General features: G+C 35.8%; 2 protein-coding genes and 2 pseudogenes across 6 annotated transcripts; 1 reads left to right on the plus strand and 3 right to left on the minus strand.

Moving 5' to 3' along the window:
- The first annotated feature begins 2,545 nt into the window (after positions 1-2,545).
- Positions 2,546-6,843, plus strand: LOC137730530 (probable LRR receptor-like serine/threonine-protein kinase At3g47570; annotated as a pseudogene).
- A 665-nt stretch (positions 6,844-7,508) lies between these two features.
- LOC137730478 (WAT1-related protein At1g70260) lies at positions 7,509-10,097 on the minus strand. The gene is made up of 7 exons (XM_068469468.1): positions 9,886-10,097; positions 9,488-9,559; positions 8,790-8,900; positions 8,286-8,556; positions 7,985-8,149; positions 7,750-7,901; positions 7,509-7,670 (listed from the first exon to the last, which is right to left on the minus strand). Exons 1-7 carry the CDS (start codon positions 10,089-10,091, stop codon positions 7,514-7,516), a joined length of 1,134 nt encoding a protein of 377 aa, XP_068325569.1. The 5' UTR covers positions 10,092-10,097; the 3' UTR covers positions 7,509-7,513.
- Positions 10,098-11,848: 1,751 nt separating this feature from the next.
- Positions 11,849-14,204, minus strand: LOC137731385 (WAT1-related protein At3g28050-like; annotated as a pseudogene).
- Positions 14,205-14,351: 147 nt separating this feature from the next.
- Positions 14,352-17,998, minus strand: LOC137731484 (WAT1-related protein At3g28050-like). 5 transcript variants are annotated; one of them, XM_068470601.1, is made up of 9 exons: positions 17,887-17,998; positions 17,483-17,792; positions 16,979-17,238; positions 16,752-16,814; positions 16,547-16,660; positions 15,767-16,007; positions 15,499-15,657; positions 15,250-15,401; positions 14,632-14,954 (listed from the first exon to the last, which is right to left on the minus strand). In XM_068470601.1, exons 3-9 carry the CDS (start codon positions 17,155-17,157, stop codon positions 14,789-14,791), a joined length of 1,074 nt encoding a protein of 357 aa, XP_068326702.1. In that variant the 5' UTR covers positions 17,158-17,238; positions 17,483-17,792; positions 17,887-17,998; the 3' UTR covers positions 14,632-14,788. The 5 variants fall into 5 exon arrangements, with proteins under 5 accessions (XP_068326704.1, XP_068326701.1, XP_068326702.1 ...); XM_068470603.1 differs by lacking the exon at positions 17,887-17,998 and having other exon boundaries at positions 14,352-14,954; positions 15,499-15,585; positions 17,483-17,872; XM_068470600.1 differs by lacking the exon at positions 17,887-17,998 and having other exon boundaries at positions 14,631-14,954; positions 16,979-17,303; positions 17,483-17,872.
- Between the last annotated feature and the right edge of the window lie 9,070 nt (positions 17,999-27,068).

The raw sequence follows: 27,068 nt of genomic DNA on the forward strand, positions 1-27,068 counted from the left end.
CAATGGAGATTTTTCACGGAATGACTAAAATGACAATGATTGATGGTGCACAAACTCAAAGACCACTTCTATTGATTTCAAATCTCAAGGACCAAAGCGAAAAGTTATGCCAATTTGATTTTTTTGTCATTTTATCCTTATTTAATGTAGTATTTTCACGAAATGACCAAAATGATTGATGGTGGACAAACTTAAAAACTTTTTCTATCGATTTTAATCTCAAATACCAAAGTAATGAGTTATGTCTTTTTGTCATTTTATCTTTATTTAATAGAGATTTTTTATGGAATTGGCCAAAATGGTTGATGGTAAACAAACTCAAATACCACTTCTATCGATTTCAAATCTTAGAGATCAAATGGCAGTCCTAAAGACCATATTTTGATTAAAAAGCCAGAAAATATATACTCCAAAATATAAATTAATAATTATCCTGTTTGAGACTAATCTATACGTACATTCATTTCTTCCATCAACTTGCAAGAGAGGGACCTTCATCTCAGAATTAGATTGCAGGTTTTCGTCAGCACATTGTTCGATCTCGATCCTGTATTTGCATATTCTTAGCTGATTTGTCCCCACGTTATAATTAATAAAAAAAACCCATTCCAATTGTTTTTTTCTATGAATTCAGCCACTAGGTCACATGGTACATCGAATCTAAATTTAGTTTTATCAATATTACAAACAAATAAAATAAAATAAAAATAGTTTTATCAATATTGCGTGTGTGGATATATCCCATAGCGTCTACCGCCTTATGTTGATCATAAAAATTTGTTCATACTGTATAAAAATCACTGGTGGCTGAGTACGCCATCCCCCTCTCCTCAAATGTATCTTCGAGTTCAGATTAAATATACTCTCACTCGTACCATTGAATTCCTCCGAAAAAGGGATTATATACGAAACAATCTCTCCCAACAAATATTTATTGCTCTCTCCACACCTAAATTAATTACATGTTTCGACAGACACAAGGGGATGCGCATGGATAAAAATCAAGTCCAAAATAAAAAGCCACTTCTCATGTATCTTAACTTGGAGGAGTGGAGTTGCATGCAATTTACATGAGACAAACTAATAGGGAAGGGTAATACTATTCATTCCATGTTTTTGTACCACATACTACTTTAGGTGGTATTTGATGTGAACAGTCACATCATTTGAATTAATCAGATTTTTAAATCTAGTTCATTATTTAATAAACTAATAATTAAGAAAAACTAGTTAATTAAATGATAATTATGCTATACGAGGAGTCTTTCTCCTTCATTTTCTTGGGTTTTGTAAATTTTTTAAATGATGTGGCTGTCCACATCAGATGTCACCTAAGATAGTATAGAAATATAATATAAAAACATGGTATGAATAACATTACTAAATAGGGAAGAGTAATGATATTATATCATGTTTTTGTACCACATTTTCATACCACCTTAGATGACATTTGATGTGGACAGCTACATCATTTGAATTAATCAGATTTTTAAATCTAGTTCATTATTTAATAAACTAATAATTAAGAAAAATTAGTTAATTAAATGATAATTGTGGTATACGATGAGTCTTTCTCCTTCATTTCCTAGGGTTTTGTAAATTTTTTAAATGATGTGGCTGTCCACATCAGATGTCACCTAAGATAGTATAGAAATATAATATAAAAATATGGTATGAATAACATTACTAAATAGGGAAGAGTAATGCTATTATATCATGTTTTTCTACCACATTTTCATACCACCTTAGATGACATTTGATGTGGATAACTACATCATTTGAATTAATCAGATTTTTAAATTTAATTCATTATTTAATAAACTAATAATTAAGAAAAACTAATTAATTAAATGATGATTGTGGTATATGAGGATTCTTTATCCTTCATTTCCTTGGGTTTTGCAAATTTTTCAAATGATGTGGCTGTCCACATCAGATGCCACCTAAGGTGGTATAGAAATGTAGTATAAAAATATGGTATGAATATCATTACTCTTACTTTTTCGGAGAAACTCAATGGTACGAGTGTAAGTATATTTAATCTGAACCCGAAGATACATTTGAGCAGAGGGGGATGGCATACTCAGCCACCAATGATTCCACATCAGATGCCATCTAAGATAATATAGAAATGTGATATAAAAATATGATATGAATAACATTACTCAATAGGGAAAATGAGAAATTAGCCCATTATCATGATAAAGAAAGAATATAAATTAAAAGATACAAATCCAAGTCACAAAAAAAGAGAGGTGGCTGCCAGATTGGATTTGCAAGTTGACAAAAAAAAAAAAAAAAAAGAGGTTGGATTTGCATGTTTTTTCCTCACTCTCTATTATTTCCCTTGGCGTTTTCGAACGTCTACATTTTTGAACCAAGTTGCAAGGTGGGAACTCTCTGATATAACCTATCTCCCGGCAGGAACTTGGAAAGCAACATCACCCGGAGTCATCGTCAACGATTTTATCCGCCCGCCTTCTTCATGCCTTATAAATGAGTCCGTCAAACCCTGGCTGAAATGCAGACATACCTACCACTTTCCAGTCTCTGCAGCATGCATATATAAACGTACCCAATTCAACAAATGGGGGTTTTATCTGCGAGACTGCTTTTAATACAGTCACTTTTTATCGTATTAATTCTCACCCGCTGCTTCAGCTCCTCCATAGCCATAGATGGGAACGAAACAGATAAAAAGGCATTGCTAGCCATCAAAGATCAAATAAAGGAGGACCCCAACCAGTTCTTGAGTTCGTGGAACGAATCATATCACTTTTGCCTACGGCAAGGCGTCACATGCAGCGAGGGCCGTCTCTGAGATTTTGGAGGCCTTGTGCGAAATTTGTAAAAGGGGCCATCATTAAGATAGTTTTAAGTTTTAAAAAAGTAGGAAAATGTATTGATTCTAGAAAAGATTCACTTAAATTAAAACAAAGCCACTTAGTACTACGATCAAGTGGTATTCATCTTCACTTGTATGTGAGAAGTCTTATGTTCAAGTCTCATCAAAGATGAATTTGAACCACATTATTGTTAGCTCATTGTGAGACTTAGCCCACTCCTCCACCCTCTTAGCGTAGATAATATCGTTTATTCAACAAACAAAAAAAAAATCAAAACAAACTTTAGCACTCACTGATTGCATGTTTACAAATATCCTTAATGATAAGTAAAAAGAGCTACAAACAATAACCTTCACTAAATAATCAAAAACATTTTTATCTTAAACTACCAAACATGAAAAAAAAATAAAAATAAAATAACATCAGACCTCTAACTTTAAAGTTCACTTGAATATATAACATTGTTATATTATAAAATTAAGAAATTGTCGCTTTTCAGGGCGTTATTATTGACACTAAAAGAATCTCATGGTACTCCAAGTTCTTATGTTTAGAAAGAAAAAAAAAACGTTTATGAGGAGTGCACAATGCAGTTTAAAGTGCTAACAAAAGCAATTTTTAAATATAGAATATTATTACATAATGTTAAATGGCAAAAATTTAGGGGTCCCTTCAAATTTGGAGCCCTGTGCGACTGCACTTTTCGCTCCCCGTCAACGCCCCCTCTGCATGCAGCCAACGACATCAGCAGAGGGTCACTGTGTTAAACCTAGGGAACCAAAGCTTGGCAGGGTCCATATCCCCCATATGTCGAAAACCTGAGCTTCCTCAGGCTACTACGTTTGAGGGACAACCGTTTGTCAGGCCAAATTCCACCAGAAATCGAGTGTTTGCGTAGATTGCAGGTACTAATTCTGAACCAAAACTCACTCAGTGGGGTTATTCCTGTCAATATATCCAATTGTCACAACCTCATGGGTATAGGTCTCGGTCACAATCGTTTAGTAGGTAAAATTCCTCTGGTGGCTCCTTTCCTAAACTTCAAACACTTGTTCTTCAACGTAACAATTTGTCAGGATTGATCCCTGATTCCTTAGGGAACATTTCATCTCTTGATTCTCTTGGTTCCTATGACAAAAGCTTGTCAGGTGGCATCCCTAGTTCCCTAGGCCAATTGAAAAAATTAACATTTTTCTCATTAGGCTCAAATAAGTCATCTAGTATCGTTCCTCCCTCCATTTATAATCTCTCTAATCTAGTTACTTTCTCCATCTCCCTAAACAAACTAATTCAAGGGACTATCCCCAGAGAACTGGCTACAAATTTTCCAAATCTCCAAATATTTAACATTGCTAGTAATCAAATTTCCGGATCCATTCCAACGTCAATATCCAATGCCACAAATCTAGCGCAATTTGAAGTTGCAGATAACAAACTAACCGGACAAGTGCCAAATCTACAAAAGCTTCGTAACCTTGAAACGCACAATTTTTACAAACCATCTTGGAACTGGTAAAGATGGTGACTTGAGTTTTGTTTCGGACTTCAGCAATGCCACTAAGTTAAGGTGATTGGTTATACACACCAACAATTTTGGAGGGGTACGTGCTGCCCACACCCATATCCAATCTCTCAACCAAGCTTGAAATCCCTTGGGTTGAAGGAAACCAACTCTATGGAAACATCCCAGCCGGAATAACCAGTCTAGTCAACTTGGAATTACTAGGTATGGGGAATAACCTCTTGACAGGTAATATCCCCACTGATATTGGCAAGCTTAGAAGGCTTCAGAAGTTGAGTCTTTTTATCAACAAATTATCAGGGAGAATTCCATCCACTCTAGGAAATTTAAGGATGCTAGACGCACTTGAATTGCAAGGAAATAATCTTCATGGTGGCATCCCTTCAAGCCTAGGGAAATGCCAGAGCCTATTGCAAATGGATCTTTCCCAAAATGACCTCACCTCCTTATCGGATTTTCTTCCACTGGAGATTGGGAAACTGAGCAGTTTAGGCAAATTGGACTTTTCGGACAACATGTTTGTTGGAAGCTAAACAGCTTCTGAAGTCGAGGGATCGAAGGCAGCAAGGAACTCCCGAGCTTGGATTCGGTCTGCATCGAAGAAGAAAGAAGAAATGAAGGGTTTAAGTCACCAACGGCTAGTTTCAATTTAAATGTATGTGTGAGTGTGTGAATGACAAGTGTACACTCTAGATTAATTCACTCAAACCCAAATGAAGGGCTAGGATTCAATCTGGGGTAATAAGGCTGAAATGGTTGTTAAGCCTCTTGTCAATCACTCTCTGTTAAACAAGTATGGGTCATGGCAATGCACCATACCCTACAAGATTTCCTCTACTTAATGAAATTAGTGCTGCTGCATTCTGCACAGCCTTGAAGCCGTCAGTACGAACTCCAAGTTCTCTCCATTCTCTGCTATCCTAATATGAAGAAACCCATCCAAAAAACTATCCATCAAAACATCTAAACAAACAAACTTTATCAATGTTGTCAGGAGAACTTCCCAATACTATTGGAGGTTGTGTGAATTTAGAAGTCCTACACCTTCAAGGCAACATCTTCAATGGGACCATTCCTTCATCTTTGAGTTCAATGAGAGGGATTGAGGATTTAGACCTTTCACGCAACAATTTGTCTGGTGAAATTCCCCAGTTTTTGGAGGGCTTTGCTTTCTTAAAGAATCTCAACTTGTGTCTCAATCAACTTTGGGGAACGGTACCAATTGAAGGTGTTTTCAAAAATGCAACTGCAACTTCAATTGTTGGAAACACCAGGCTCTGCAGCAATATTGCCGATCTCCAACTGCCCAAGTGCAAGACTAAAGAGTTCAAGAATAAGGGAAGATTGTCTCCTAGTTTGAAGCTAATAATCTCCTTAGTAGCTGGGTTTTCCTTCCTAGAAATGGTTATAGTGTTGTCATTATTGTTTGTTTGTTCACCAAGAAATAAAAGGAAGGGAGCAGGTCCAGGCACTTTGGGGAACTCCGCTTTACAAGTGTCCTATAACACTCTCTTGAAGGCTACTGATGGGTTCTCCTCAACTAATCTGATTGGCACGGGCGGCTTTGGGTCTGTGTATAAAGGAGTTCTTGATGATGATAATGGAACTCAACCTGTTGCTGTCAAGGTGCTTAACATGTTACGCCATGGAGCCTCTAAGAGTTTCATAGCCGAATGTGAGGCGATGAGAGATATTAGACACCGGAATCTTGTCAAGGTTGTAACAGCTTGTTCGAGCGTGGACTTCTCTGGTAATGATTTCAAGGCTTTAGTTTATGAACTCATGGACAATGGGAACTTAGAGGAGTGGTTGCATCCAACTGCTGGAACACCCAAAAATTTAAGTTTTCTTCAGAGGCTAGACATTGCCATTGATGTTGCTTGTGCATTACCAATTGTTCATTGTGATCTCAAGCCTAGCAATGTTCTTTTGGGCAACGACTTGACTGCACATGTTTCTGATTTTGGACTGGCAAGATTTCTCTCAAACCTAACCAATAATGTTATGGAAAATCAAACAAGTTCCATTGGAGTACGAGGAACGGTTGGTTATGCTGCTCCAGGTAAACATCTTCATGTGCTTCTCTTTTTTCCTTTTGATCATTCATTTACTTGGCTGGAAAAATAAATTTAATTTACTAATGAGCTCATATTGGTCTTTTGTGATGTTTGAATTGTAGAGTATGGCATGGGAAGCAAGATTCCAACATGTGGGGATGTCTACAGCTTTGGGATCCTCTTGTTAGAGATGTTTACAGGGAAGAGACTCACCGACCCTATGTTTAGTGAAGGCTGAACCTTCACAATCTTGTCAAGATGGGTTTGCCTCATCGAGTTCCAGAAATTGCAGATTTTCGCTGCTCGACCCTATTACTCCCAACCAAAGCAGCATAATAACATAAGTGCTGAAAAAATCCAAGTGTGTTTGAGTTCAATATTTAAAATCGGAATCTCATGTTCTGCTGAATCCCCGAGAGAGCGAAAAGATATGAGTTATGTTGTAACTGAGTTGCAATCCATCAGGGACCTTGTCCTTGGCCAGAATCTTTTGTGATGACCCGAAATGATATCAGTCATGTTGTAATTGACAGTTGAAGTGTATTTGAATAAATGGAGGGATTTTTCACATATCAATTTGTTCATTTGCATTTCACATGGCTGTGTATCCACCTGCAAAGACATGTGCTTTGCCATATAAACCAAACTGCTACGTATTCTCAATCAGAAATTAAAATCGTATGCGACAAATTCATTGACACCGTAAAACATATACAATTAATCTTGAATTCCTGCACTTCATGTACAAGTACAACTAGAAGAAATTTTCTACACTCAGTTGCCACGCAATACATGCAGATTCTAATGCATCAAACGTGAGGAATTTGCTGCGCATCCACGACTGGCCATAGCATACCGGCAATCCTAATGTCTAGGAGCCTTCTTGTGTCTCAAGCTTTCTGGTATTTTCAAGGAGAACTCCCATGTCACGAGGTGTATACCTTTTTCTCTCTCTCAAGCAACCTGAGAAGAAAGATACATAGAAATAGGTGTGTATATATACATATCCTATCACCTGTGGGAGAGAGACATAGAAAAGGATATACACCCGATGATAGGTAATTTCCCGTTTAAGAATTAAAACTATTCTATACATCTTCTTCTTGCAAGAGAGGGACCTTCCTCTCAGAACTGGATTCGAGATTCTCATCAACACAGTGATCTTGATCATGTTTTTCATCTTCTCTGATTTGTCCCCATATTATAATAAAGTACCCCATTCCAGTTATGACTGCTCCCATCACACTGCAAGATTACACCTCTATTAATCCATAGAATACCAAATAAAAAGGAAATTCATAAGCAACAAAGACTACTTAATTACCTTCCATAACAAAGACTATTTGCAGATAAACTGACACCAAAAATGGTTGCAAAAACAATCCCAAACGGCTTGAACAACGGCACATAATATGGGCCCTTCATGTTCATACACCAATGTTGAACACGACTTCGAACTAGACCCCCGAAAATTGCCTACAACAAAGAGCACGCACAATGAAATTCCTCGAGATGATTAATTACAATTTAACTACATATGTTCTATGATAATTACTTACTGTTAAAACAATGAGAAGGAGCTCCCCGTTGAGTTTTAATTTCCAAGCACTTGGGTTTCTCTCTAGGAACAAAGATAGCATTGCAGATTGGATTGTCCCAAGCAAGCTATAAAGAGTTACCACTTCCATTACTTCCACTTGTGGATATAGTTTCATCGTTCCCATCTAATCACAACAGAGTAAAAGCAAGAATCAAACAGTAAAAAAGGAAACTAATATGAAACACATCGTGCACTCCTCGCTTAATTTTTTTCACGTATGACTTTTTAAACTCTCAATAATAACTTCTTCAATAAATTACCTGAATGATGTTCCATACGGCAACGGATAAAGTAGATGCTGCCAGTAAAAGGCCACCCACAACCCAATGCTCTTTCTCTGAGGAGAAGATTAAGCCTAGTTTCTCTACTCGGAGTTGGAGTTGATTAATATACCAATCTGAAGAGGAAACTGAAGATTTTCTTATATATTCACCCTTGTAGAGTTCAACCACTATTGCCCCAGTGATCGATATTAGTGTGCCACTTACTTTGGCCTGGAAACTTGAGCTTCTCCAATCTAGTTTCGCCCTCCTGTAATTAAGATAATTGGGTTAATTTCATGAAACTGTTATTGTTATTACAATAATTTTATCATACACCACTTCTTTTATAAAATAAAAACAAACAGAAAAATACACACGGAGGAGTGCAAGAGAACATTTTCGTAGTGTCAATATTGCAACATTTATACTAGCTAGGTTTTTTTTTATTCGATTTATACTAGTGAGATAACATTTTTGTTGTTGTAGGAATTAATTACAAACCTGAGTGAGAGCAGGAGGGAAAAAGATGGGATCATTAGGCCCATGGCACACACAAGAATAGGAGAGCTGTAACTTAAACCAAGGAATCCAAGATTCTGAGATACTGTTATCCTACAAAAACAAAACACAAACGAGCGAAAGCAAGATTTTTTATTCTTCTAAAATGGTCGGAAGGTTCCATAAGAAGTAACTAAATATTGCGCATAACGTGTAAACTTTGTTTATACAATTATTTTATTCACATTGTTGAGAATGGATGAATATTTGTTTGAAAAATTATTCCATGCCACTTAAATACAGTCATACGGTATAAATAATTTATTTTTACCAAGTGATATATATTCTAAAAAACAGGAAGAAAAATTTAAATTTGGGTGTAAATAGAGAGCACATTGGCTTGATCGACTGACTTGACATAAGTCTGCATCCACGTTGTATAATACAGTTTGGTAGACATTCAGGGTATAATATATAACCACTATACCTGTATTGCAACATGTTTGGATTGGTTATATATGTGTCCTAGTAAAAATTTCTATAGGTAGGAATTTTTTTTTTTTTTTTTTTCCTATAGACGGAGGACAGAAGAATAGGTCCCATACAGTACATAGCTGAATATTCTAAGGCTTGCTGAGGTCAACTGGAGAATCCATGGATTCATGCGTTGGAGATGAGATGGAAGAATATGAAGTGCATACCCTGTAAAACCCAAGAGGAAGCATCGAACGAAGAGAGCCCAGGTGAAGACTGATTGCTGTGTTGAATCTCTTCTGCTGCTGCAATAATTAATGTTATTGAATTATATACTATCGGTAAAAAAAAAATAAAAAAATAAAAAAATAAAAAATAAAACACAAATACCAGTCTTGCAAGTTTCAAGAACAGATTGTCAAAATATCATCGATAATAATATTGTTGTAATGAAGTAGCTAGTACAGTCAATATTACTTGAAAGTATATATATGTATGAGAGGAAGAGAATAAAAAGAGCAGATTACCAATATGTCATCGATAATATATCATTGTAACGAACTAGTACCATCAAAATATTACGTGGAAGTATGCGTTTGAGAGAGAGACAGGGAGAGAGATATACCTGCAGCAGCGAAAGAGGAAAGAAGAGAGGAGGAGGAAGAGAGAGGAAAGGGAGTGAGTATAGACGACAAAAACAAAAGGGCTCATGCCATTATTTGTCATGACAGATTTTGCCCAAATGGTTAATATTATAGTACAACCTTCCATTGCCACCATCACTGCAAACGGCACCGTTTCCTGCAGTTTAATGTTACTCATCATCCACATCACTGCTTCTAATTACTCCCTCTCTCCCTTAGTTTTGCATCAGCTAAAAAAGCTAGCAAGTTTATAAGAAGAAGAAAATTGGCTCTCTCTCTCTCTCTCTCTCTCTCTCTCTCTCTCTGTATGTATGCGAAGACAGGTAGAGGGAGGGCAACCCTTCATGAAAAGGTGAAGCTACTTGAAAAGGAGAAGTAGCTACTCGGATTTATACTTATCATTACTATTATTATTAATACAAGGGAGGCTGACCTATTTTGGACAAAGGTTTCTTATAAATATTGCTTTCCTTTTTGGACAAAATTATTTGGAGAAATTTCTAAAGTACATCTATCATAATAACATGTGAAGTTATCAATTTACTCATATTCTAACACATGTATTTTTTTTTAGTATAACGGTTATACTGGCATATGATATTACTAATAAGAGTACGTGAGAGAGATACTGACACGTGATATCACTAATCTACATATTGTAATATATATGAATGAATAACATGATTAATATTTCATAAACATTGAGTTTAATATTAATAAATAAAAATACGTGTTAAAATATAAATAAATTAATAATATGACGTGAACACTAAAAAGCTTCTTCAACTCGAACGCATGTTAGCCACTCATTTGCCCCTCAGTCTATCAGTTTCTTAGTGCTCCTTTATGAGCAATTCAAATTTAATAATTTGTTATGCCACCATCATAGACTGCCTTACGATTTCTTTTTCCCTTTATTTTTCAATGCTGGAAAATGGTTGTTCCGGCCTCCACTCCTCCTGGAGATTTCATTACAACATTTCAAACAACCTTGCCAAGAAATATTGTTAATTTAAAGCTGATAAGTCGACCTAATTACTCAGCTATAAGTTTATAACAAGGATCAACGGAGGTGCTTTCGTTTTCTGATAATATTTCGATGTGATTTTATGTCAAACTTTAACCTGTGCTCAGCTAAGTCCCCCGGAGTCACTGAGAAAATAGCACTAACTCTTCCTTAACTACTTTCTCCTGCATTATTGTTCTTTAAGGAAAATGACAGATTCTTGAGCTGAATTCCACAACCCCATTTCAACAGATTAGCAAAATTCCACAATCGAATTCCCAATTCCTTGAATACGTTTATCTGCCCAGATAACCCTGTATTTTAATTTGAGCTTACCTAGCAGGATATCGAATTGGAAAGTACGAAAAGCTGATGCTCACACTGCTAATCCTGTAATCCATAATCGGAATATGGTATAAGATTGTACAATTTTCTTATTGTATTTGATTAAACAGTGTCAAACAATCAAATATGTTCTTCAATAACTCATTGGAAAAGTCAGAAGAAATTTGTCAAAATATATGAACCACATCTACAAATAATTTAGAAACGCTTTAGTAGTTCAAAAGGTTAATTAACGACAAGGCAATGAAGCTGCCTCCTCATGAAAGCCAGATAACGTAAGGTTCATAGAACTGGCATTGTCTTTTTAGATTTCTACTCTGTCCTGGACAATATTTAAAATGAGACAGGGGAGTCATAATATTTTGTCAGTAGCAGTGCCGGGCATGACATGCTTCACATGGTGATTCACCTTTGTAGTGAATTTGAAACTACGCTCAATTTACACCAACATACTGCGTTTGATTGAATGTATGCAGGATTCCAAGGACAAATGGATCTTCATTGTGCCTGCATTACTTCGGGTGACTTACGTTCACTAGGCACGGCCTGAGCAAAACAATTCCTACAATAACCTATCCTAATTTTCGAGAATCATGGAAAGGGTAGCATTCTAAAAGAACTAAGACAAAAACAACACAGACTTACCCTTTTTTTGGCAACTGCAAAAAAAGAAAACTTCTATATTTCTTCAATATGGCTTTGCAATAGAGGGACCCGTTGTTTGCTCGATGCCAGGCTTCCTTCCCCTGCATCATCACCCCTCTTCTCTTCATTGGCTTTCCCCACATCACAGAATAAAATCCACTGACAATAACAACTGCTCCTATCAAACAGCATTCAGTAAATGTAAACTGAGAAGCTAAATGGTGTCCTTTTTGCAATTTTCAACACGACCAAAATTAGTGCCTCTCAATCGACGACATTTTGATATGGAGGTTACAGGGAATAAAGATTAAACCCTACCTCCCAAGGTAGAAAGTATCACCTAAGAAGGTAACACCAATGAAAACTGCAACGACAATCCCCAAAGGCTTGAACATAGCTACAAACACAGGCCCTGTCCTTCTAAGACACCAAGTAGATACACCAACCTGGAATGCTGAGCCAAACACTCCCTGCAATAATATAACTTAGCAACTTAGGTTCATGTGTTAGAAATATTACATCCAATAGGTATATCAGGGCTGGGTTTAGTTATCTAATTACCGAGTATAGAACAGCGATCCACCTGATTTTAGGTGTTAATTCCCATGAAATCAGGTCTCTTTCTACAATTGAAGAACTACTACAGATTGAATAGCCACAAAGAAGCAATAATTAAAAACCATGATCAGCTCTGCGCGGTATTTCTTTAGAACTGATGCCTGAAACACAGAAATGAAATAGGAAGTACTCTTAGTTTCTAACCAAATTCCACACTTTCAAGACGTTTTAAGTAAAAGTTTACAGATTTCACCTGTACAATAGGCCAAGATGCGGCCAAGATGCAATTAGCCGCGAGACACACTCTTCCAAGGACCCAGTTTGACTGTTCGGATAAAAGTTGCTTATGAGACAACATATCAGTCATAACAGTTGAGGATGTATTCAGAATTCGGGGTCCCTTGTAAAGAGTCACAATGAAAGCCCTTCCATTCTGAAACCAGGCATTTGAACGATTTTAGAAATCGGTGACAGTGTAAGATTACCATGCTACCAATGTCTCAGAATTGCGTTGTACAACTCTTATCTGGGATGAGAGAGAGCTCATCATCAGCTAAATTCTCCTTGGAATAAAAAAAACAAGATAATCGATATATTAACACTGGTTCTTCTACAAAACCTAAGAATAGAACAGGTACTCATAACTAATGCTCAGGTTTCATTAACAAAATAAGACGATTCTGATAAAATCACACTTCAGAATAAAGAAACAAAAAGGGAAACATGTCAATTGGCCAGAGCAGTTTACCGCCCGCTTGCACCTGAGTTCGAATCCCCCTCCCCCATGAATTATCAATTAACAGTAGCTTAAAACATCGGTTTGGCAAAAGAAAAAAAACATGGAGGTTGATCACAATTTTCAGTTTGAGTAAAAAGAGGAGGGTATAACCTGAAGATAACTGCCAGTACAAATGTAAAAGCAGGAATGAGGTTGAGCATAGCTGTACTAGGAGTAGGAGAGCTATATTTAATCCCAGCATAACCAAGAAACTGCGCCATGAATCTGCAAAACTCTTGAAATTATCAATCAAACCTACTAATCAGTAATCACCCACCAACAAATTAAAAATGCAACCTTGATTAATTCTCACACTGGATTTTTTATCAACAGATGTAATTCTTAACTTACCCAATTAGACCAAGCAAGTTGAACCAACCGATGATCGAGAAAGTGAGGGGAGGGCTCTCAGATCTACCAAGAGCACATAAGATAAGAGCAAAGAAAGAAATTAACTTTATGATCAAAGTAATAAACCACAGTGACAAATCAAACCTTTGGATTCCGGTAGTTGAGAAAAAGTGAGATTTAATTACTTGTGGAAGGCTAGAGAAATTGGGAGGAGGATGAGGGCGGCGAGGGCATTGGAGTAGCAGAGAAAGATAAGGTTGCTCATGCCATTAGACATGGCTATTTTGCTTATTATAATTAGCCCAGCTTGTGCACACTCACCCAACACCATCCCAACGATTGGTAGTGCTGCAATCTTCCCCATAACTCCCTTTTTTTTTTTTTTTTTTTTTTTTTTGTTCTTCGATCTCAGAACCAGAAATTTTCACAGCAAGATGCAGACATGGAGTCCTAATGTAAGACAAGCTTTGAATAAATTTAATTGATGACTTCACCTGGGGCACCCATTTGCATGGTCATAGTGTAGTCAAATGGGCGGGACGTCGTTTGTTCTTTGTTTAAACTTCAGACTAAAATATAATTATTTTTTTATCTGCCCAATGAAACTCAACTTCAATCTTTTTTTTTTTCGGAACAAAATCGCGTAATTTTACATTTTGAAATTTAATATTCATTCTAGATTCCTGAGATTCTATTAATTTTCTAAGATGAGATGGAATGTGCTTACGTAGAAGGGTAAAAAGATAATTTTGAATTTCATAGTAAAATGATAATTCCGTAAAAAAGAAACTTATAAATGCCAGTCATAGGAAAATTACCATTTTACCCTTTCAAGTAAATACATTCGTCTCTTTTTTAATATTGACAGATTCCCATTTGCATTTCACCTGACTTGTCCTCCTACCCCATCAACTATAATAAGAAGACTGATAGTTCATAAATTTATAACTAACTAAAAAACAACAAATAATCTGCAATTTTTTTATGAACTAAGATTATCTCCCATTCTCTTTTCATCTCCTTTCTTCCTATATTCTCACATTTTCTATTTTGTCTTTCTCTTTCTATAAAAAAATTAATATAAGATGTTGACGTAGCTTAAAATAAAATGAGAGAGAAAAAAAAAAGAAAAAAAAGGAGAGAATCTTACTCCTTTTTTTTTTTTTAATTTCAAACAAATAATCTGCAATTAATATTGTCTTTAATTTACATAGAAAGAAGACTTGTGCACTACTGCTTCTCTTGTAAGCCGTTTTGTAGCAAAGGGAGCTTGTTTTGGTCTAGTGATTCGATATCGATCAGCTTCTCTTCTTTGGCCTTTCCCCACATCATGGCATAAAATCCAGTAACAATTATCGCTGCACCAACTAAGCTGCAAAGATGTTATATAATCAATTATCATTAATTAATTTGCTGATAAGAATTTTCTCTTAATAATCAACCCGATTTTCTAAGTTTCTAACAAGCCAAAGACTTTCCCACCCAGCAGCTTTCACCGACTGTCAATGATTCAACCAAAGAAAAATCAAATAATTGAACGGGACAAGTTTAGAGCTCTTTTGATAACTATTTTGTTTTTAGTTTTAAGTTTTCACTATTTGTGCTTGAGATATCAAGCGAGAATAAGTAAGAGGTTGAAACAAATTATATGTATATTTATACCTTCCAAGATAGACTGAATCTCCCAAAAATATGATACCCATGATCACACCAAAAATGATTCCAAGAGGCTTAAACATAGAACAATAAAAAGCTCCAGCTTTCTTCACACACCAGGTGACTAAACTGTATCGGAGAACCGTCGAAACAATTCCCTGTAAATGATTATACAAAATTTAACTTATAACTATGAGCTTTAAAAAATCTTTTACTTTGAGCTATGAAGAAAAAAAAGAACTCTAATTTGTTTACTGTGTATAAAATAGCAATGATCCCCACATCCAGCCTTAATTCCCAGGCACTTGCACCTCTAACTGCAATTACAGTAAATGCTGCAGACTGAATGGTCGCGAATAAGCATTGGAAAAAGACAATGAACACAATTGCAGGGTACTTCTTAACGATTGTTGCCTGCAACATTTGGAATTATAGAAAGAAAGAAAGAAAAAAATTGTAATTTAATTGGTTGTTATTTGCTTTCAGCTCTATAAAAGGGTAACCGAGTAATACACCTAATTACCTGCAGAATGTACCATAAAGAAGTTGACAAGGCGTCAGCTGCAAGAAAAAGCCCTCCGAGGATCCAGTTTGATTTCGATGAGGAAAGGATCAGTTGGTTGAGTGAACTAGCAAGTGATGATGATAGCCGTATGATTGGTAGGCCTTTGTAAAATGTTACAACAAATGCTCCTGTGATTGATACTATGGTTCCCAAAACTTTTGCTTGGCTGCTTGAGCTTCTCCAGTAAACTCTTTCCATCCTAAAGTTAAACCACCCAATATTTTTGAAAAAAAAAAAAAACACGAACCACCCAATATTTGAAGCAATGCATGTTGATTACTTCTTAAATAACACAACAAAAGTTATCAAGTTCCAGCACTTTTTTTTAATAGTATGAGTAAAATTCTCATATATTGAAAATGTTCATATATGATACATGTGTTCTCACCTTTTTCACACATTTTTCAATAGTACGAGTAAAATTCACATATTATTGAAAAAGACTGTAATTGAAATTTCAGAATGATTAGAAGAAAAAAATTATCGAATAATACACATACATATTCTTTTCATATTTTTATGGTGTCTTACATTCTAATTGGATTTTATAACCAACAATAAAAAGAGAGTTTAATATTTTTGGTCACTCTTTTTTTTATTGATCTTTAGTCAGTTATACAGTACTTGCCCTCGATCGGTTACAGTGAAAGAACTCAATTATTTGTCCCCAAAGTCAAACCAATACTATTATTCTCAGTATAAAGAAAGTAAAAAGAAAGGAAAAAGAAAAAGCAGAACCTGAAAATGATGGCAAGTATGAAAGTAAAAGCTGGGATGAGGTTAAGCATGGCCGTGCTAAGTGTGGGAGAGCTGAATTCTATGCCAATATTTCCAAATATTTGCGATGTACAACTGCACATGTATGTTGAGTAATTAAATTTCTAAGAAATTGGTCTGTAGAGTGGAGTTGCGTGTTAAATTAATTAGTGTATACGTTACCAACCAAAACAGTGCTAGCAAGAAGATTTTGCATAGGATGGAGAATGTAAGGGGAGGGCGCTCCGATCTGCCAGTGGCCAGAAAATCTCAGTAAGAAGAAAAGAAAGAAAAAATGTGACACTTTATCGTCGAATATTTTTCAAGATTTCAAAAAGACAGAGTAGTAAAATGTTTATGATTGATCAAATAAGATCTACGAAAAAAGAAAGAAAGAAATTCTGTAGAATTAACCTGTGGAAGATGAGAACGGAAGGGAGAAGAATGAGGGCGGAGACGGCGTTGGCATAGACTACGATTATGTAGGCGTTGGTCCCTTTGGACATGGCTGCTTTGTTTACCACCATACTGCCAGTTTGAACCATCATCGCGATCACCATTCCAATAAATGGCAGAAAACCCTCCATGTTCATCTTATCTCTTTCTCTCTCTCTCTCTCTCTCTCTCGAAACTGCAGAGTCATAAAGACAGGTACATCTGCAGATCCCACATCCCTGCAAATTACTTTGTCACAATCTGCTACAGTAGTTTTTTAAAATCACTTTGGCCCAATTTTGCCCTGCATATAATTGTGGGAAATGCATGATTGACATTTTGGAAACTGTCATATCTCTTTCTTTATCAAACGTTGTACTGTTCAGATCGATGCAATCAAATCCTACACTACAAATGAATACAAACTGCAGAACTTCGAAACTCTAACCTTAGTTTCCAAACAACAGTAATAGAGTTTCTTACTTGACATCTCGATGTCGATCCACTGTTGGTTTCGTATTCTCTTCTCTTGAACTCAAAAAATGGATTCCAGACTCTCAGTAGGGCAAGCACTCCAAGTGAATTCCATACACATGTCTGAGAAAAGGGACCAGAAACCTAATATATATTTGCAACTGCTTCGTCCTATTGAGGAAGTAGTGGCCGTCAGCTTTAAGAGATTATAAATGTCTCTTGGAGCTTTAAAATGGACTAGTCGTCGCACTTGTTGAGAGATAGAATTGGCGGAAACCTGAAAACCAATTTAGATGCGAGAGGTGGAAAAGTTCTTGTCCTGCAGAAAATTAATAAAATTATTAATAAAGTTCTTGCCCTGCAACAAGAGAAAAATCAGGGTACGTATTAGGTGTTTAATAAAATTATTAAACCTCTTGAAGAGAAAGGAAGATGGAAGCAAGACGAAGAAGAGGGCGAGCGCATTGACGTAGACAACGAAGACAAAGTCATCCATCGCTTTTTTTCATTGTTGCTTGTTCAACCCAACATCCTAAAAGTCCACCATCACTATCATCACTGTTACTGATTCTCCTTTTTATTTTTGTGGTTAACGATTCTCCTTAAGAATAGAAATGAATTATAAAAAAAATGTAAATTTTTAAGTAGTTCAATAATTCAAGAGCAGTTAGCTACAACAAACATATCTTGACATTTGTTGCATAAATAATTAGTCATCATTATATCATCATTGTATTGTCGTTATGTCATCGCTGTTCATGTATATATGTCCAATATATTGTTATATGATCAAATATATCATCGTTACTGAAAAATAATCATTTCTGCAAACCAAACATCTAATATTGCAACTAATTTCCCAGAATTCAATCCTATTGTTCACCATTTGGGGTCTTTTAAAACTAGCCCGATCAACTCAGATTGGCACATGAGTCAAGTCCACGAACTTCTTTTAGCTTCTTATTTCCTAAGCCCATACCTATGCTATTACTGATACTAAGAAAGTCATCTATAGAGTCCGAGGGAATAAATTTTGTAATTCCAAGCCCATAGGCCATAGGTATCAAGCAGCATGCCAGCATATACGTGCTAAACCTAAAACCTGTAGGTAGGCATGTGGGTTATCATAGGATAGGAAAAATATTGACCAATTTTGGGCACCATTGGACACTTCTACAATTTAGTCCTCGTAGTCTCTGAAGTGATCTAGTGAAAATTGGCCATGCTCCAAATTGTTAGCACACGGGGACTTATTTGGTATTTAGGGTTTGGATTGGAATTGAAAACTCCCTAATCTCAAGGCATGTTGAGGGGAGAAATAATAAAAAATTGACACCAACTAGAGGATAGAAGATGGATTGCCCATAAAGGAAATTTATCCATTTTAATCTTTTCTAGAATGGTAGGATAGAAGGTACATGTTTTATTCATGCATAATCTTCTTCTAACCACCTCTAAATGAAGAATCATTTACTTCTACCTTCAATTTGATTTATCCATTTCAATCCAATCCTACTTATCAAATGAGGCCTTAATATACTTTATTATACCACGTGAGATAAATCTTGAAGGGTTTGCACAGTGAAAACGGCAAGTCGACCATCTATATTGTGCTACTCATATTCTACAATTATAGTGACAGAGGTAACATGAGATCATTTTTTTGTTACGTTGGAGGGTCTCGAACTCTGTACCTAACTACTCTTACTCATCCCTCTACCTACCCTCACCACTAGACGAACCCCAATGACTTAAGGTAAAGTGAGATCATTAGATGCACATGACCCCAGCAATCCCGCAAGATTGATAAATTATGAATGTAAATTTTGTTCGAGCATTGTACTTGGTTGTATCAAGAAACCACAATTATCGATACTTATCTCATCTTAGGAGTATTGAGGTTTCTAGGGTTCTTTTCTATTGATTGATAGATTACCAGTGTTGATTTTACAAAGCAAATCTTAAAAATTGGGCTTTTGGCTCATATATATTCTCTAAGTGCGTTTGATTTTTCTTGCTGGCTATAGCTAGGGTTCTTTTGATCACTCCGTCATTGTAAATTACTGGTTACGACACTATACTACTCCACATTATGAAAAAAAAAAACCTTTCTAACTGTTATTCATGTTGCGTATATGCATGTGTGTATGTATGTGCGTGCATCTCCATATATATTGGATTTCCACTCTTAGATGGGTGATGTAACCATTTGGCAATGATGGGAGGGTGATGTCAATGCTTACTTGAAATAATTGGAGGGAGCGTAACTTTGGGTGATGTCAAAGCTACATGAACTAATGCTTCAATTTGACTATAATCCATAAAATCCCACAAACTAAATAAAGTTGTTATTGTAGTACTGTTTCCATAAGCAAGGTAGGCCGGGCACTCTCCTTAGGACTTCTCAAGCTTATTTCTTTCCACCTAGCTGGAATTTATACCAGTTTAATACAAGATTGCCAAACATTCAGTATTTCTTTGATGTGGTTCTTGTCTCTGAGAATTGGAAAAGAAAATAGACAGGATAATTAAATGGGAAGAGCACATTTGGGTAGTGCTCAAATATGGCCAAACTTGGTAAAGACATACTCTCTTTTATTCAATCCACCTTCACCGCAAAATCAATTTTTAACAAATAAATAAATAAAAATAAGACGTCCGTTCTTTAATAAAACTCAACATACTATGATATTGTCGACAATGTATCAACAAGAAGTTAATACATTTTGTTATTTACAATGATATCAACTTATTATTGATAACATATTTATAGTTCCGTTTAATAATAATGGAACGTATGTTCCATAGCCAGACTAAACAAAAAGTAGATGACAAAAATGCAAGTATTATATCATTCATGTTTTAAACCGAATTACAAACTTTTAAATCTTCAACAATTTTCTAACCCTAATAATGCAATAGATTGAAGATCAACCATGTGCAATAATTCTTTATCGTTCTCAATAGTAAGAATCCACAAGAGGATCTTTCGTGTTCGCTACGTGTTGCATCAGTATTGAGTAGAATTAGAAGAAGAGGGTTGATGTACCTTCCGAAAGCACTAGCAGAGGGACGGAGAAGGCAAAGTCAGTGCAAGCCATTGGCTACTAGTACAAAATATGTTCCTTCTCTTTCCTTCACTGATTGATGCAAATAAAGAAAAAAAAAATGCTTCAGAGAGAGAGAGACTTTGATAGTGGCATATCACTGGATTTCCATACAAAAACATTCAAAATATTTCGATTAACTTGCAGTGAGATCAAATATGATTAATTATTATGTTTTTTTTTTTAATGGACATATTGATTAGCAATGAGCATATATATGCTAGACTAACTAGATGAGCACATAAGAAGAAGTGGGATCATATTTTAGTTGCTTTGGTTGGTCCATGTCCCACAGTACAAACTTAGCAGCCTAACTAGATAAGCATCTGCAGGCACCCACAAACTCAACATTTGTAACCTTTGTAAAACATGTATCACGTTTTCTCTTTCTGTTTCCGTGTACATGTCATGTATGCATGTTTCTTTGTTAGTTTGGTAAATTTATTTGCAAAAATTATGCAAGAATACGCATGCGGCCAAATATCCTAGTGAATAGGGTGTTGAATTTCCATCCATGCACTTTGGGTTCGAAACTTTCCTTCCTGTAAATTATTGTAATAGTTTTGAACCATTCTCTTTAATAATAAATTTTTTTTTTATTGTAAGGATACCATAACTTCACCAGTTTCGTTCCATTCAACTCGAATCAAATTGTAGGAAAAAAAATAGATAACCAAACCAGAAATTCGGTTTGATCCGTCAGTTTGCTTGCCTATGTTACGAGAAAATTTTTAAACACGTCTCTTTGTTTCAAGGGTCCTGGGTAGGTAACTGCTCAAGACATTATCCTACCACCTTCTGTGGAAATTGTTGATAGTACATAGTATATAGCTAACCTAATAGAACCAATTAATTTGTGTATTGAATTACAAATTGAGAGGAATCGAGGATATCGTTTAAAACGCCAAATAACTTTCATGACAGAAGTTATCCTAGAGATGTATTCATATGTTGTATTCATGCCTGTTCAAAATGCAAAACATAGTATTAATCTGAATATTCTCACAAAGAATGAGATCATGTGTTTTAAACGTTGTACCTACATGAAAATGATCGATGCTCACATATATAATGAAGCCCGTTGCTATGTGGACATGCATGTAGAAAAATCTAATTGATTAGACTGCACTACCCAAATCTTTGTCCTCTAGAACTGCATAACGCGCACCAGAAACTATATTATTTATGTTTTGCTTTGTGAAAGTACAGAACAACGAGCATCTCACTTCACTATGGCAATGCTATCATGTGTGTCATGCCAGCTGTAAAGAGTCGGAGAGATTCAATAAGTCAATAATAATACTAGGAACATAAATCACGACACCCTAATAGCAGTCTAGAAGATGAAAAAAGAGAGGAACTAGGGTCCTTAGTGAACGGAATGAGGAGGGGCACTTTCTGTGTGATTTGATCATCGAGTCCCCATCCCTCTCTCTCTCTCTCTCTCTCTCTCTCTCTCTCTCTCTCCATGTAACGCCACATATCTCAGTCACGTTGTCCTCAACCGCAGAGATTTAGATGCCCTGAGCTATTCCATCTCTCTATGATTGTTAGTCCCTTTCAGTCTTCTGTTAGCCAAAGAAGCTGACATCATCCTTCAACCCCACTCAATTGAGTGCAATAATGGCCATCCATAACTATCTCACTTAACCTTAATCAAGGATTAGCATAATCTAATTGTCAACCTAATCCAGAACATTCTGCATGCATGTTTCCATCAATTAAAGCATACTTATATTTATGTAATCTCCAGCTGAAGCTCTACTGGGTAACTCAAGTGAGTGCAATCATGTACCTCACTTAACTTTAATCTGTGATTAATTAGCATAATCTTACTGTCAATCTAATTCAAAACATTCTTTGTATGCATGTTTCCATCAATTAAAGCATATATATTCACGTCATCTCCAACTTAAGTTCTGTTTTGGTTTCCAAACTCAGGTTCATTCCTAGGTTCCAATAATTAGCGCCGATAAATGAAAGATAAAAATAAAATAATTATCAAACTGCCTCTTAACTATTAAATAATAAAACTAATCAACTAGGCCCCTTAAGATGTACAAAATAAGATAATTTTAACGAAAAACTTTCAATACTATTCACTTTAATGAAAAACCATATTTTGATATTAAAAATTCAATCCTAGTACTATTTACTTTACCCTTTATTTTGTTTATATTAAAACTCAAAATTTTCAAACTTTTTTCATTAGTTTTCTTACAAATAATGTCACACATCTGATTACAGCTTATAAGTGGACCAATAGAAATATACTAGTTGTGTCTTGGTGGTTCCCGAGTCCACTTTATTCATGATGCCGATGATCAATAATGTCACACATCTGATTACAGCTTATATGAAGATGATCAATCATTTTCCATTCTTTCAAGTACAAAAGCAAGAAATGTGTATCTTTCTCTGACTTTCACAGCACCAACAATGATCATATACAATATACAATATATATGACTTACAGCAACTCCCAGCTGTTCATGTAATCCAATACTTTAGTGGATGAGTTGTGTTATCCACATATCTTTTTTTAACTTTTAACATACATTTTGTTAATTTATGTCATTTGATCTTATTCAATCCATTTGTTCCAATGGTTGAAAATTAGATATGAGAAGTAAAAATGGATGTGTGGATAACACACGTCTTAAAGAATATGGTGTTGGATTTTTATTCATACATTCCGGTTCAAAACTCTTCACTCCCTTAAACTATTGTAAAACTTTCAAAACCTCCTTCCTCCCCTTAATAATAATAATTTTAAAAAATAAATATGTATATGTATGAGTTAGAAGTCAGGTACACACGTTTCTACCACACATTTTGTAGTCCCCATTCTGTAACTTTTTTCAAGGATATGAACTCTATATTTCAATTCATCATTCATAGATCATCCATGCAAAAAATTAAACAAATCCAAAATCATTAGGACATTCATTTTTAGTAAAGAAAATAAATGAATATGGTTTTACAAAAGAAACGCTAAATTTAATCCAACGGTCACATGTTTTCTAATTTGGAAGATTTTGGGTAGACATGATTTATGAGGTAAGACAGAAAAAAAAACAGTTGGATTGTTGAAATACATTATGAAGTGAGCCTCACAAAAATGTGTGTAATCCTAATCCTATATATACTTCCATGTTTTAATTTTTCGTTTTCTTCCCTTGTATTTTTTTTTTCCCTTCAGTTTGCAAGACGCAATGAAACATAAAAAGAACGCATGTCTAATTAACATTAGAAAATCTGTAAACTAACCGTTTTACTAGCACACTAAAACCTTAGCCTTCTCAAGGCTGCTCGAGCAATCCCTCTCAACCAAGGGCAGCCTCAGAAATCTTTAGTGAGATGGGCAACCTAATTTTTTCACTAGGGATTTGGGGTTAGTGGACTAATATATGCGAGTTTAGTAGCCTGGTTTTTGGTTTGAGTGGGCGACAAAGTTTAATCTAAGTGACTAAAACTTTATCCATGAGTGCTATCTCAAGGCCGCTCAAGCAATGCTACAACTTCCCTCGAATAGTAGTTCTAAAGTCTAAGGGCTCGTTAGAAGTGTTTTTAAAACGATTGAAAATGCTTTTAGAGAAAATGTATATGTGTTTTAAAAGAACTTAAAGTGCTTCTTGCTGCAACACCAGTTACGTGAGCACTCTAAAGGCTTTTCAAGATTCACCTGCATTTTTATTAAATATTGATTTCAAAAATATTTCACAAAAAAACACTCTCAACCATTATAAATACAAATTCCAAATGAACCCTCCTTTTATCATGTCTAACTATTAACTACTTTTCAAAATTTCCCTCAAGTATCTCATGTCCTTGTGATGGACGAAGGGGCATCTTCCATTTTTTGATTGCAGGTTTGAATTACAGGCACTTTTGGGTACTACGTTGTGGACGGCTTTTCGCTACATTGATGATGTACAAAAGTTGGGTGCGTGGGAGCCAAGAATATTTTGTCTTTGAAAGACATAGGATAGACGCAATTTACAGAAAAGGGATATCTTTCTTTATTCTTCTGCCTTTTACCTTTCGTTATTGGATGTGTACACAAAAGCTTTCCTGCTAAAAAATTGGGACAACTTCACGTGATGCCTTGCAGTTTTTCTATGTTTGGGGGAAAAAATTGCAAGTTCGATTCATTTGACCACCTCCTGTCACACTATGAAAAATCTAGTTTTGGACGAGAAACTTTTCGGTGTGCAAAAATCACTATTCGATGCACTAAGTGTCATATATAATATAAGTTGGATTTTTTTTTTTAAAATATTCATTCGCTTGTATTATGATACTTAATATAGGGGTATTCTAAGCACACTAAAAAATCTCGTTCCAAACACTTTCTTTCCCGTCGGATTTTATGGCATCTTCTTTCCCACATTTTAATCACCCTACAGTACAACGAACGCATTAACTTAATGAAAGAAATAGTTTCGTTTATGTTGATTGGTTGTGCACAAAACACAAAGAAGCCTTGCAATCTAGAGATCAACCAAGCCTTCAAAAAATAAAAATAGAATACATAAAGAAATAAAACTCACCGTTTAGTTCAGTTTGGAATTGTTGACTCTAAAAATTACAAAACCTACGTGGCGCGCAGGCCGAGTAACTAATAAGCTAACTACGTCCTTCGGCCAACTCGTCGGCCGAGCTCGGCCGAGGAGTAAAATTTGTTAATGTCGCGTTGAGCGTGTCGTTGACTTCTCTATCTTGCGATTGCGACCGAGGAATGAACACTCTCGGTCTCTGGGTTCTACAGCCTGAAGACAAGGCTACTAATTCTGCGGAGTTCACAAATCGTCGGAGCCCGATTCGGTCATTGTGATTATATTCGTAAGAGTATAAGCACGTCGAATCGAGACCAAACTATATGGGCACAGGTACTCAAACGTGATGTATGTCTTGATGGTAAACGTAGTTCGGCCGTCGGAATGCCGAACCCTGAAACTTACTTGCGAGTATCCAATCATACAATCACTCGGCGTCCAGCACGCCGAGCGATGCAATTCGTAACACCTGACTATGCCGAGAAGACTAGCAAGGTGACCTTTGCCAACAAAGGTTCGAAAACCCTTCTCGGTCGAGACTTAGATAGATAACCGGTCGACCTCGACGCAGTGCTGTTTATCCAAACTGAAGATGCTTCTTGGTCGGCTGATTCTGCGGCAGCAGTGCTGTTTATCCAAACTGAAGATGCTCGCCGGGTGCTTCCACAGTGCTGTTTATCCAAACTGAAGGTGTGTCGGCAGAAAAGAAAAGGAAAAATCTCAAGGTGTTTGAGAGGTTTTGCGCAGGGCAATTGTATGCTGATTTGAAGGGGTTTTTCTGTTGCATGATTTCTTGTATTTATAGCACCCCATTCCTTGAGACCAATTCTGATTTGGATTGGGAGTCCTTGTCCAATTTCGACTCTAACTCGAACAAACCTACTCCCACTGGGATTCTGAATTTTCCTTCTTTTCGAGGCTTTATTCCTTGCCGGTCGAGAATCCTGGTCGCACCAGGACTTCCTCGACCTTTTCTATTTATCCAGACTACTTAGGATAGGATTTGGCCGACCCTGCCAACTGGCCCGGGATTTATTATTCGGCCCATAGTATTTGTCATTACCTTGGGCCGAGCACATCCTGCTACTCGGCCCAACAATAATATTTTGGGCCCAAACAGGAATGCTTTTTGATATGAAGAGACTTTGGTTAGGAAATCCAAACCTTCAGTAAAATGAAGTAAAATTATAACTAGAAATAATTGTTTAAGTTTTCTTAAGTTCGTATTTTATAGACACAGATACTGTTGGGAGCGTGGCTCCTTCTAATTGCTCCAAGCAAGTTGCAGGTTATGTCCTAGCGTATATTGATTCACCTAATTTCTCACGATTGTAACTCTATAAATTATTTGACATCTTATATTTTTAACATAATAGTTTATAAAAATGACATAAAATTAATTTTAAATTGTGAGATCGCAGATGATTTATAAAGTGTCTCACTTTAAGAGAATCTTTTTAACATTTCTTTTTTTATTTTATCAACACTATCATAATTTTCTCTTGAAAGAAAAACCACCGTATTGTGACACATGTATTTGGGAATGCGGATTCCATTTTATAATCAATGTGACAACAAATCATTTGGTTAAATGATAAGACAATTCATCACTCCAAGAAATACTGAAATTTAGATTTTTGGACATCAATAATTTGAAAGATTTTACAGGATGTTCGGATCACGGTCATTAGTTATTATACAAGAAAAGAGACACTTAAATATATAAAAAACTTCTCTGCATTTATATCATAACATATCACATAAAGCCTCATATTTCGGACATACTAAAAAATCTCTCTGACAATTCAAAGGGAACCTAAATAACCTACATAATCATTTCAGCAAAACCAAATAACTGAGCCTTAGTTAATGTTCTGCTATTTTAAGACAAAATAGTCAATCTATCCAATGCAATAACCCATCATCTCT

This window comes from Pyrus communis, chromosome 4 (genome assembly GCF_963583255.1).
Source record: "Pyrus communis chromosome 4, drPyrComm1.1, whole genome shotgun sequence".
Taxonomy (NCBI): domain Eukaryota; kingdom Viridiplantae; phylum Streptophyta; class Magnoliopsida; order Rosales; family Rosaceae; genus Pyrus; species Pyrus communis.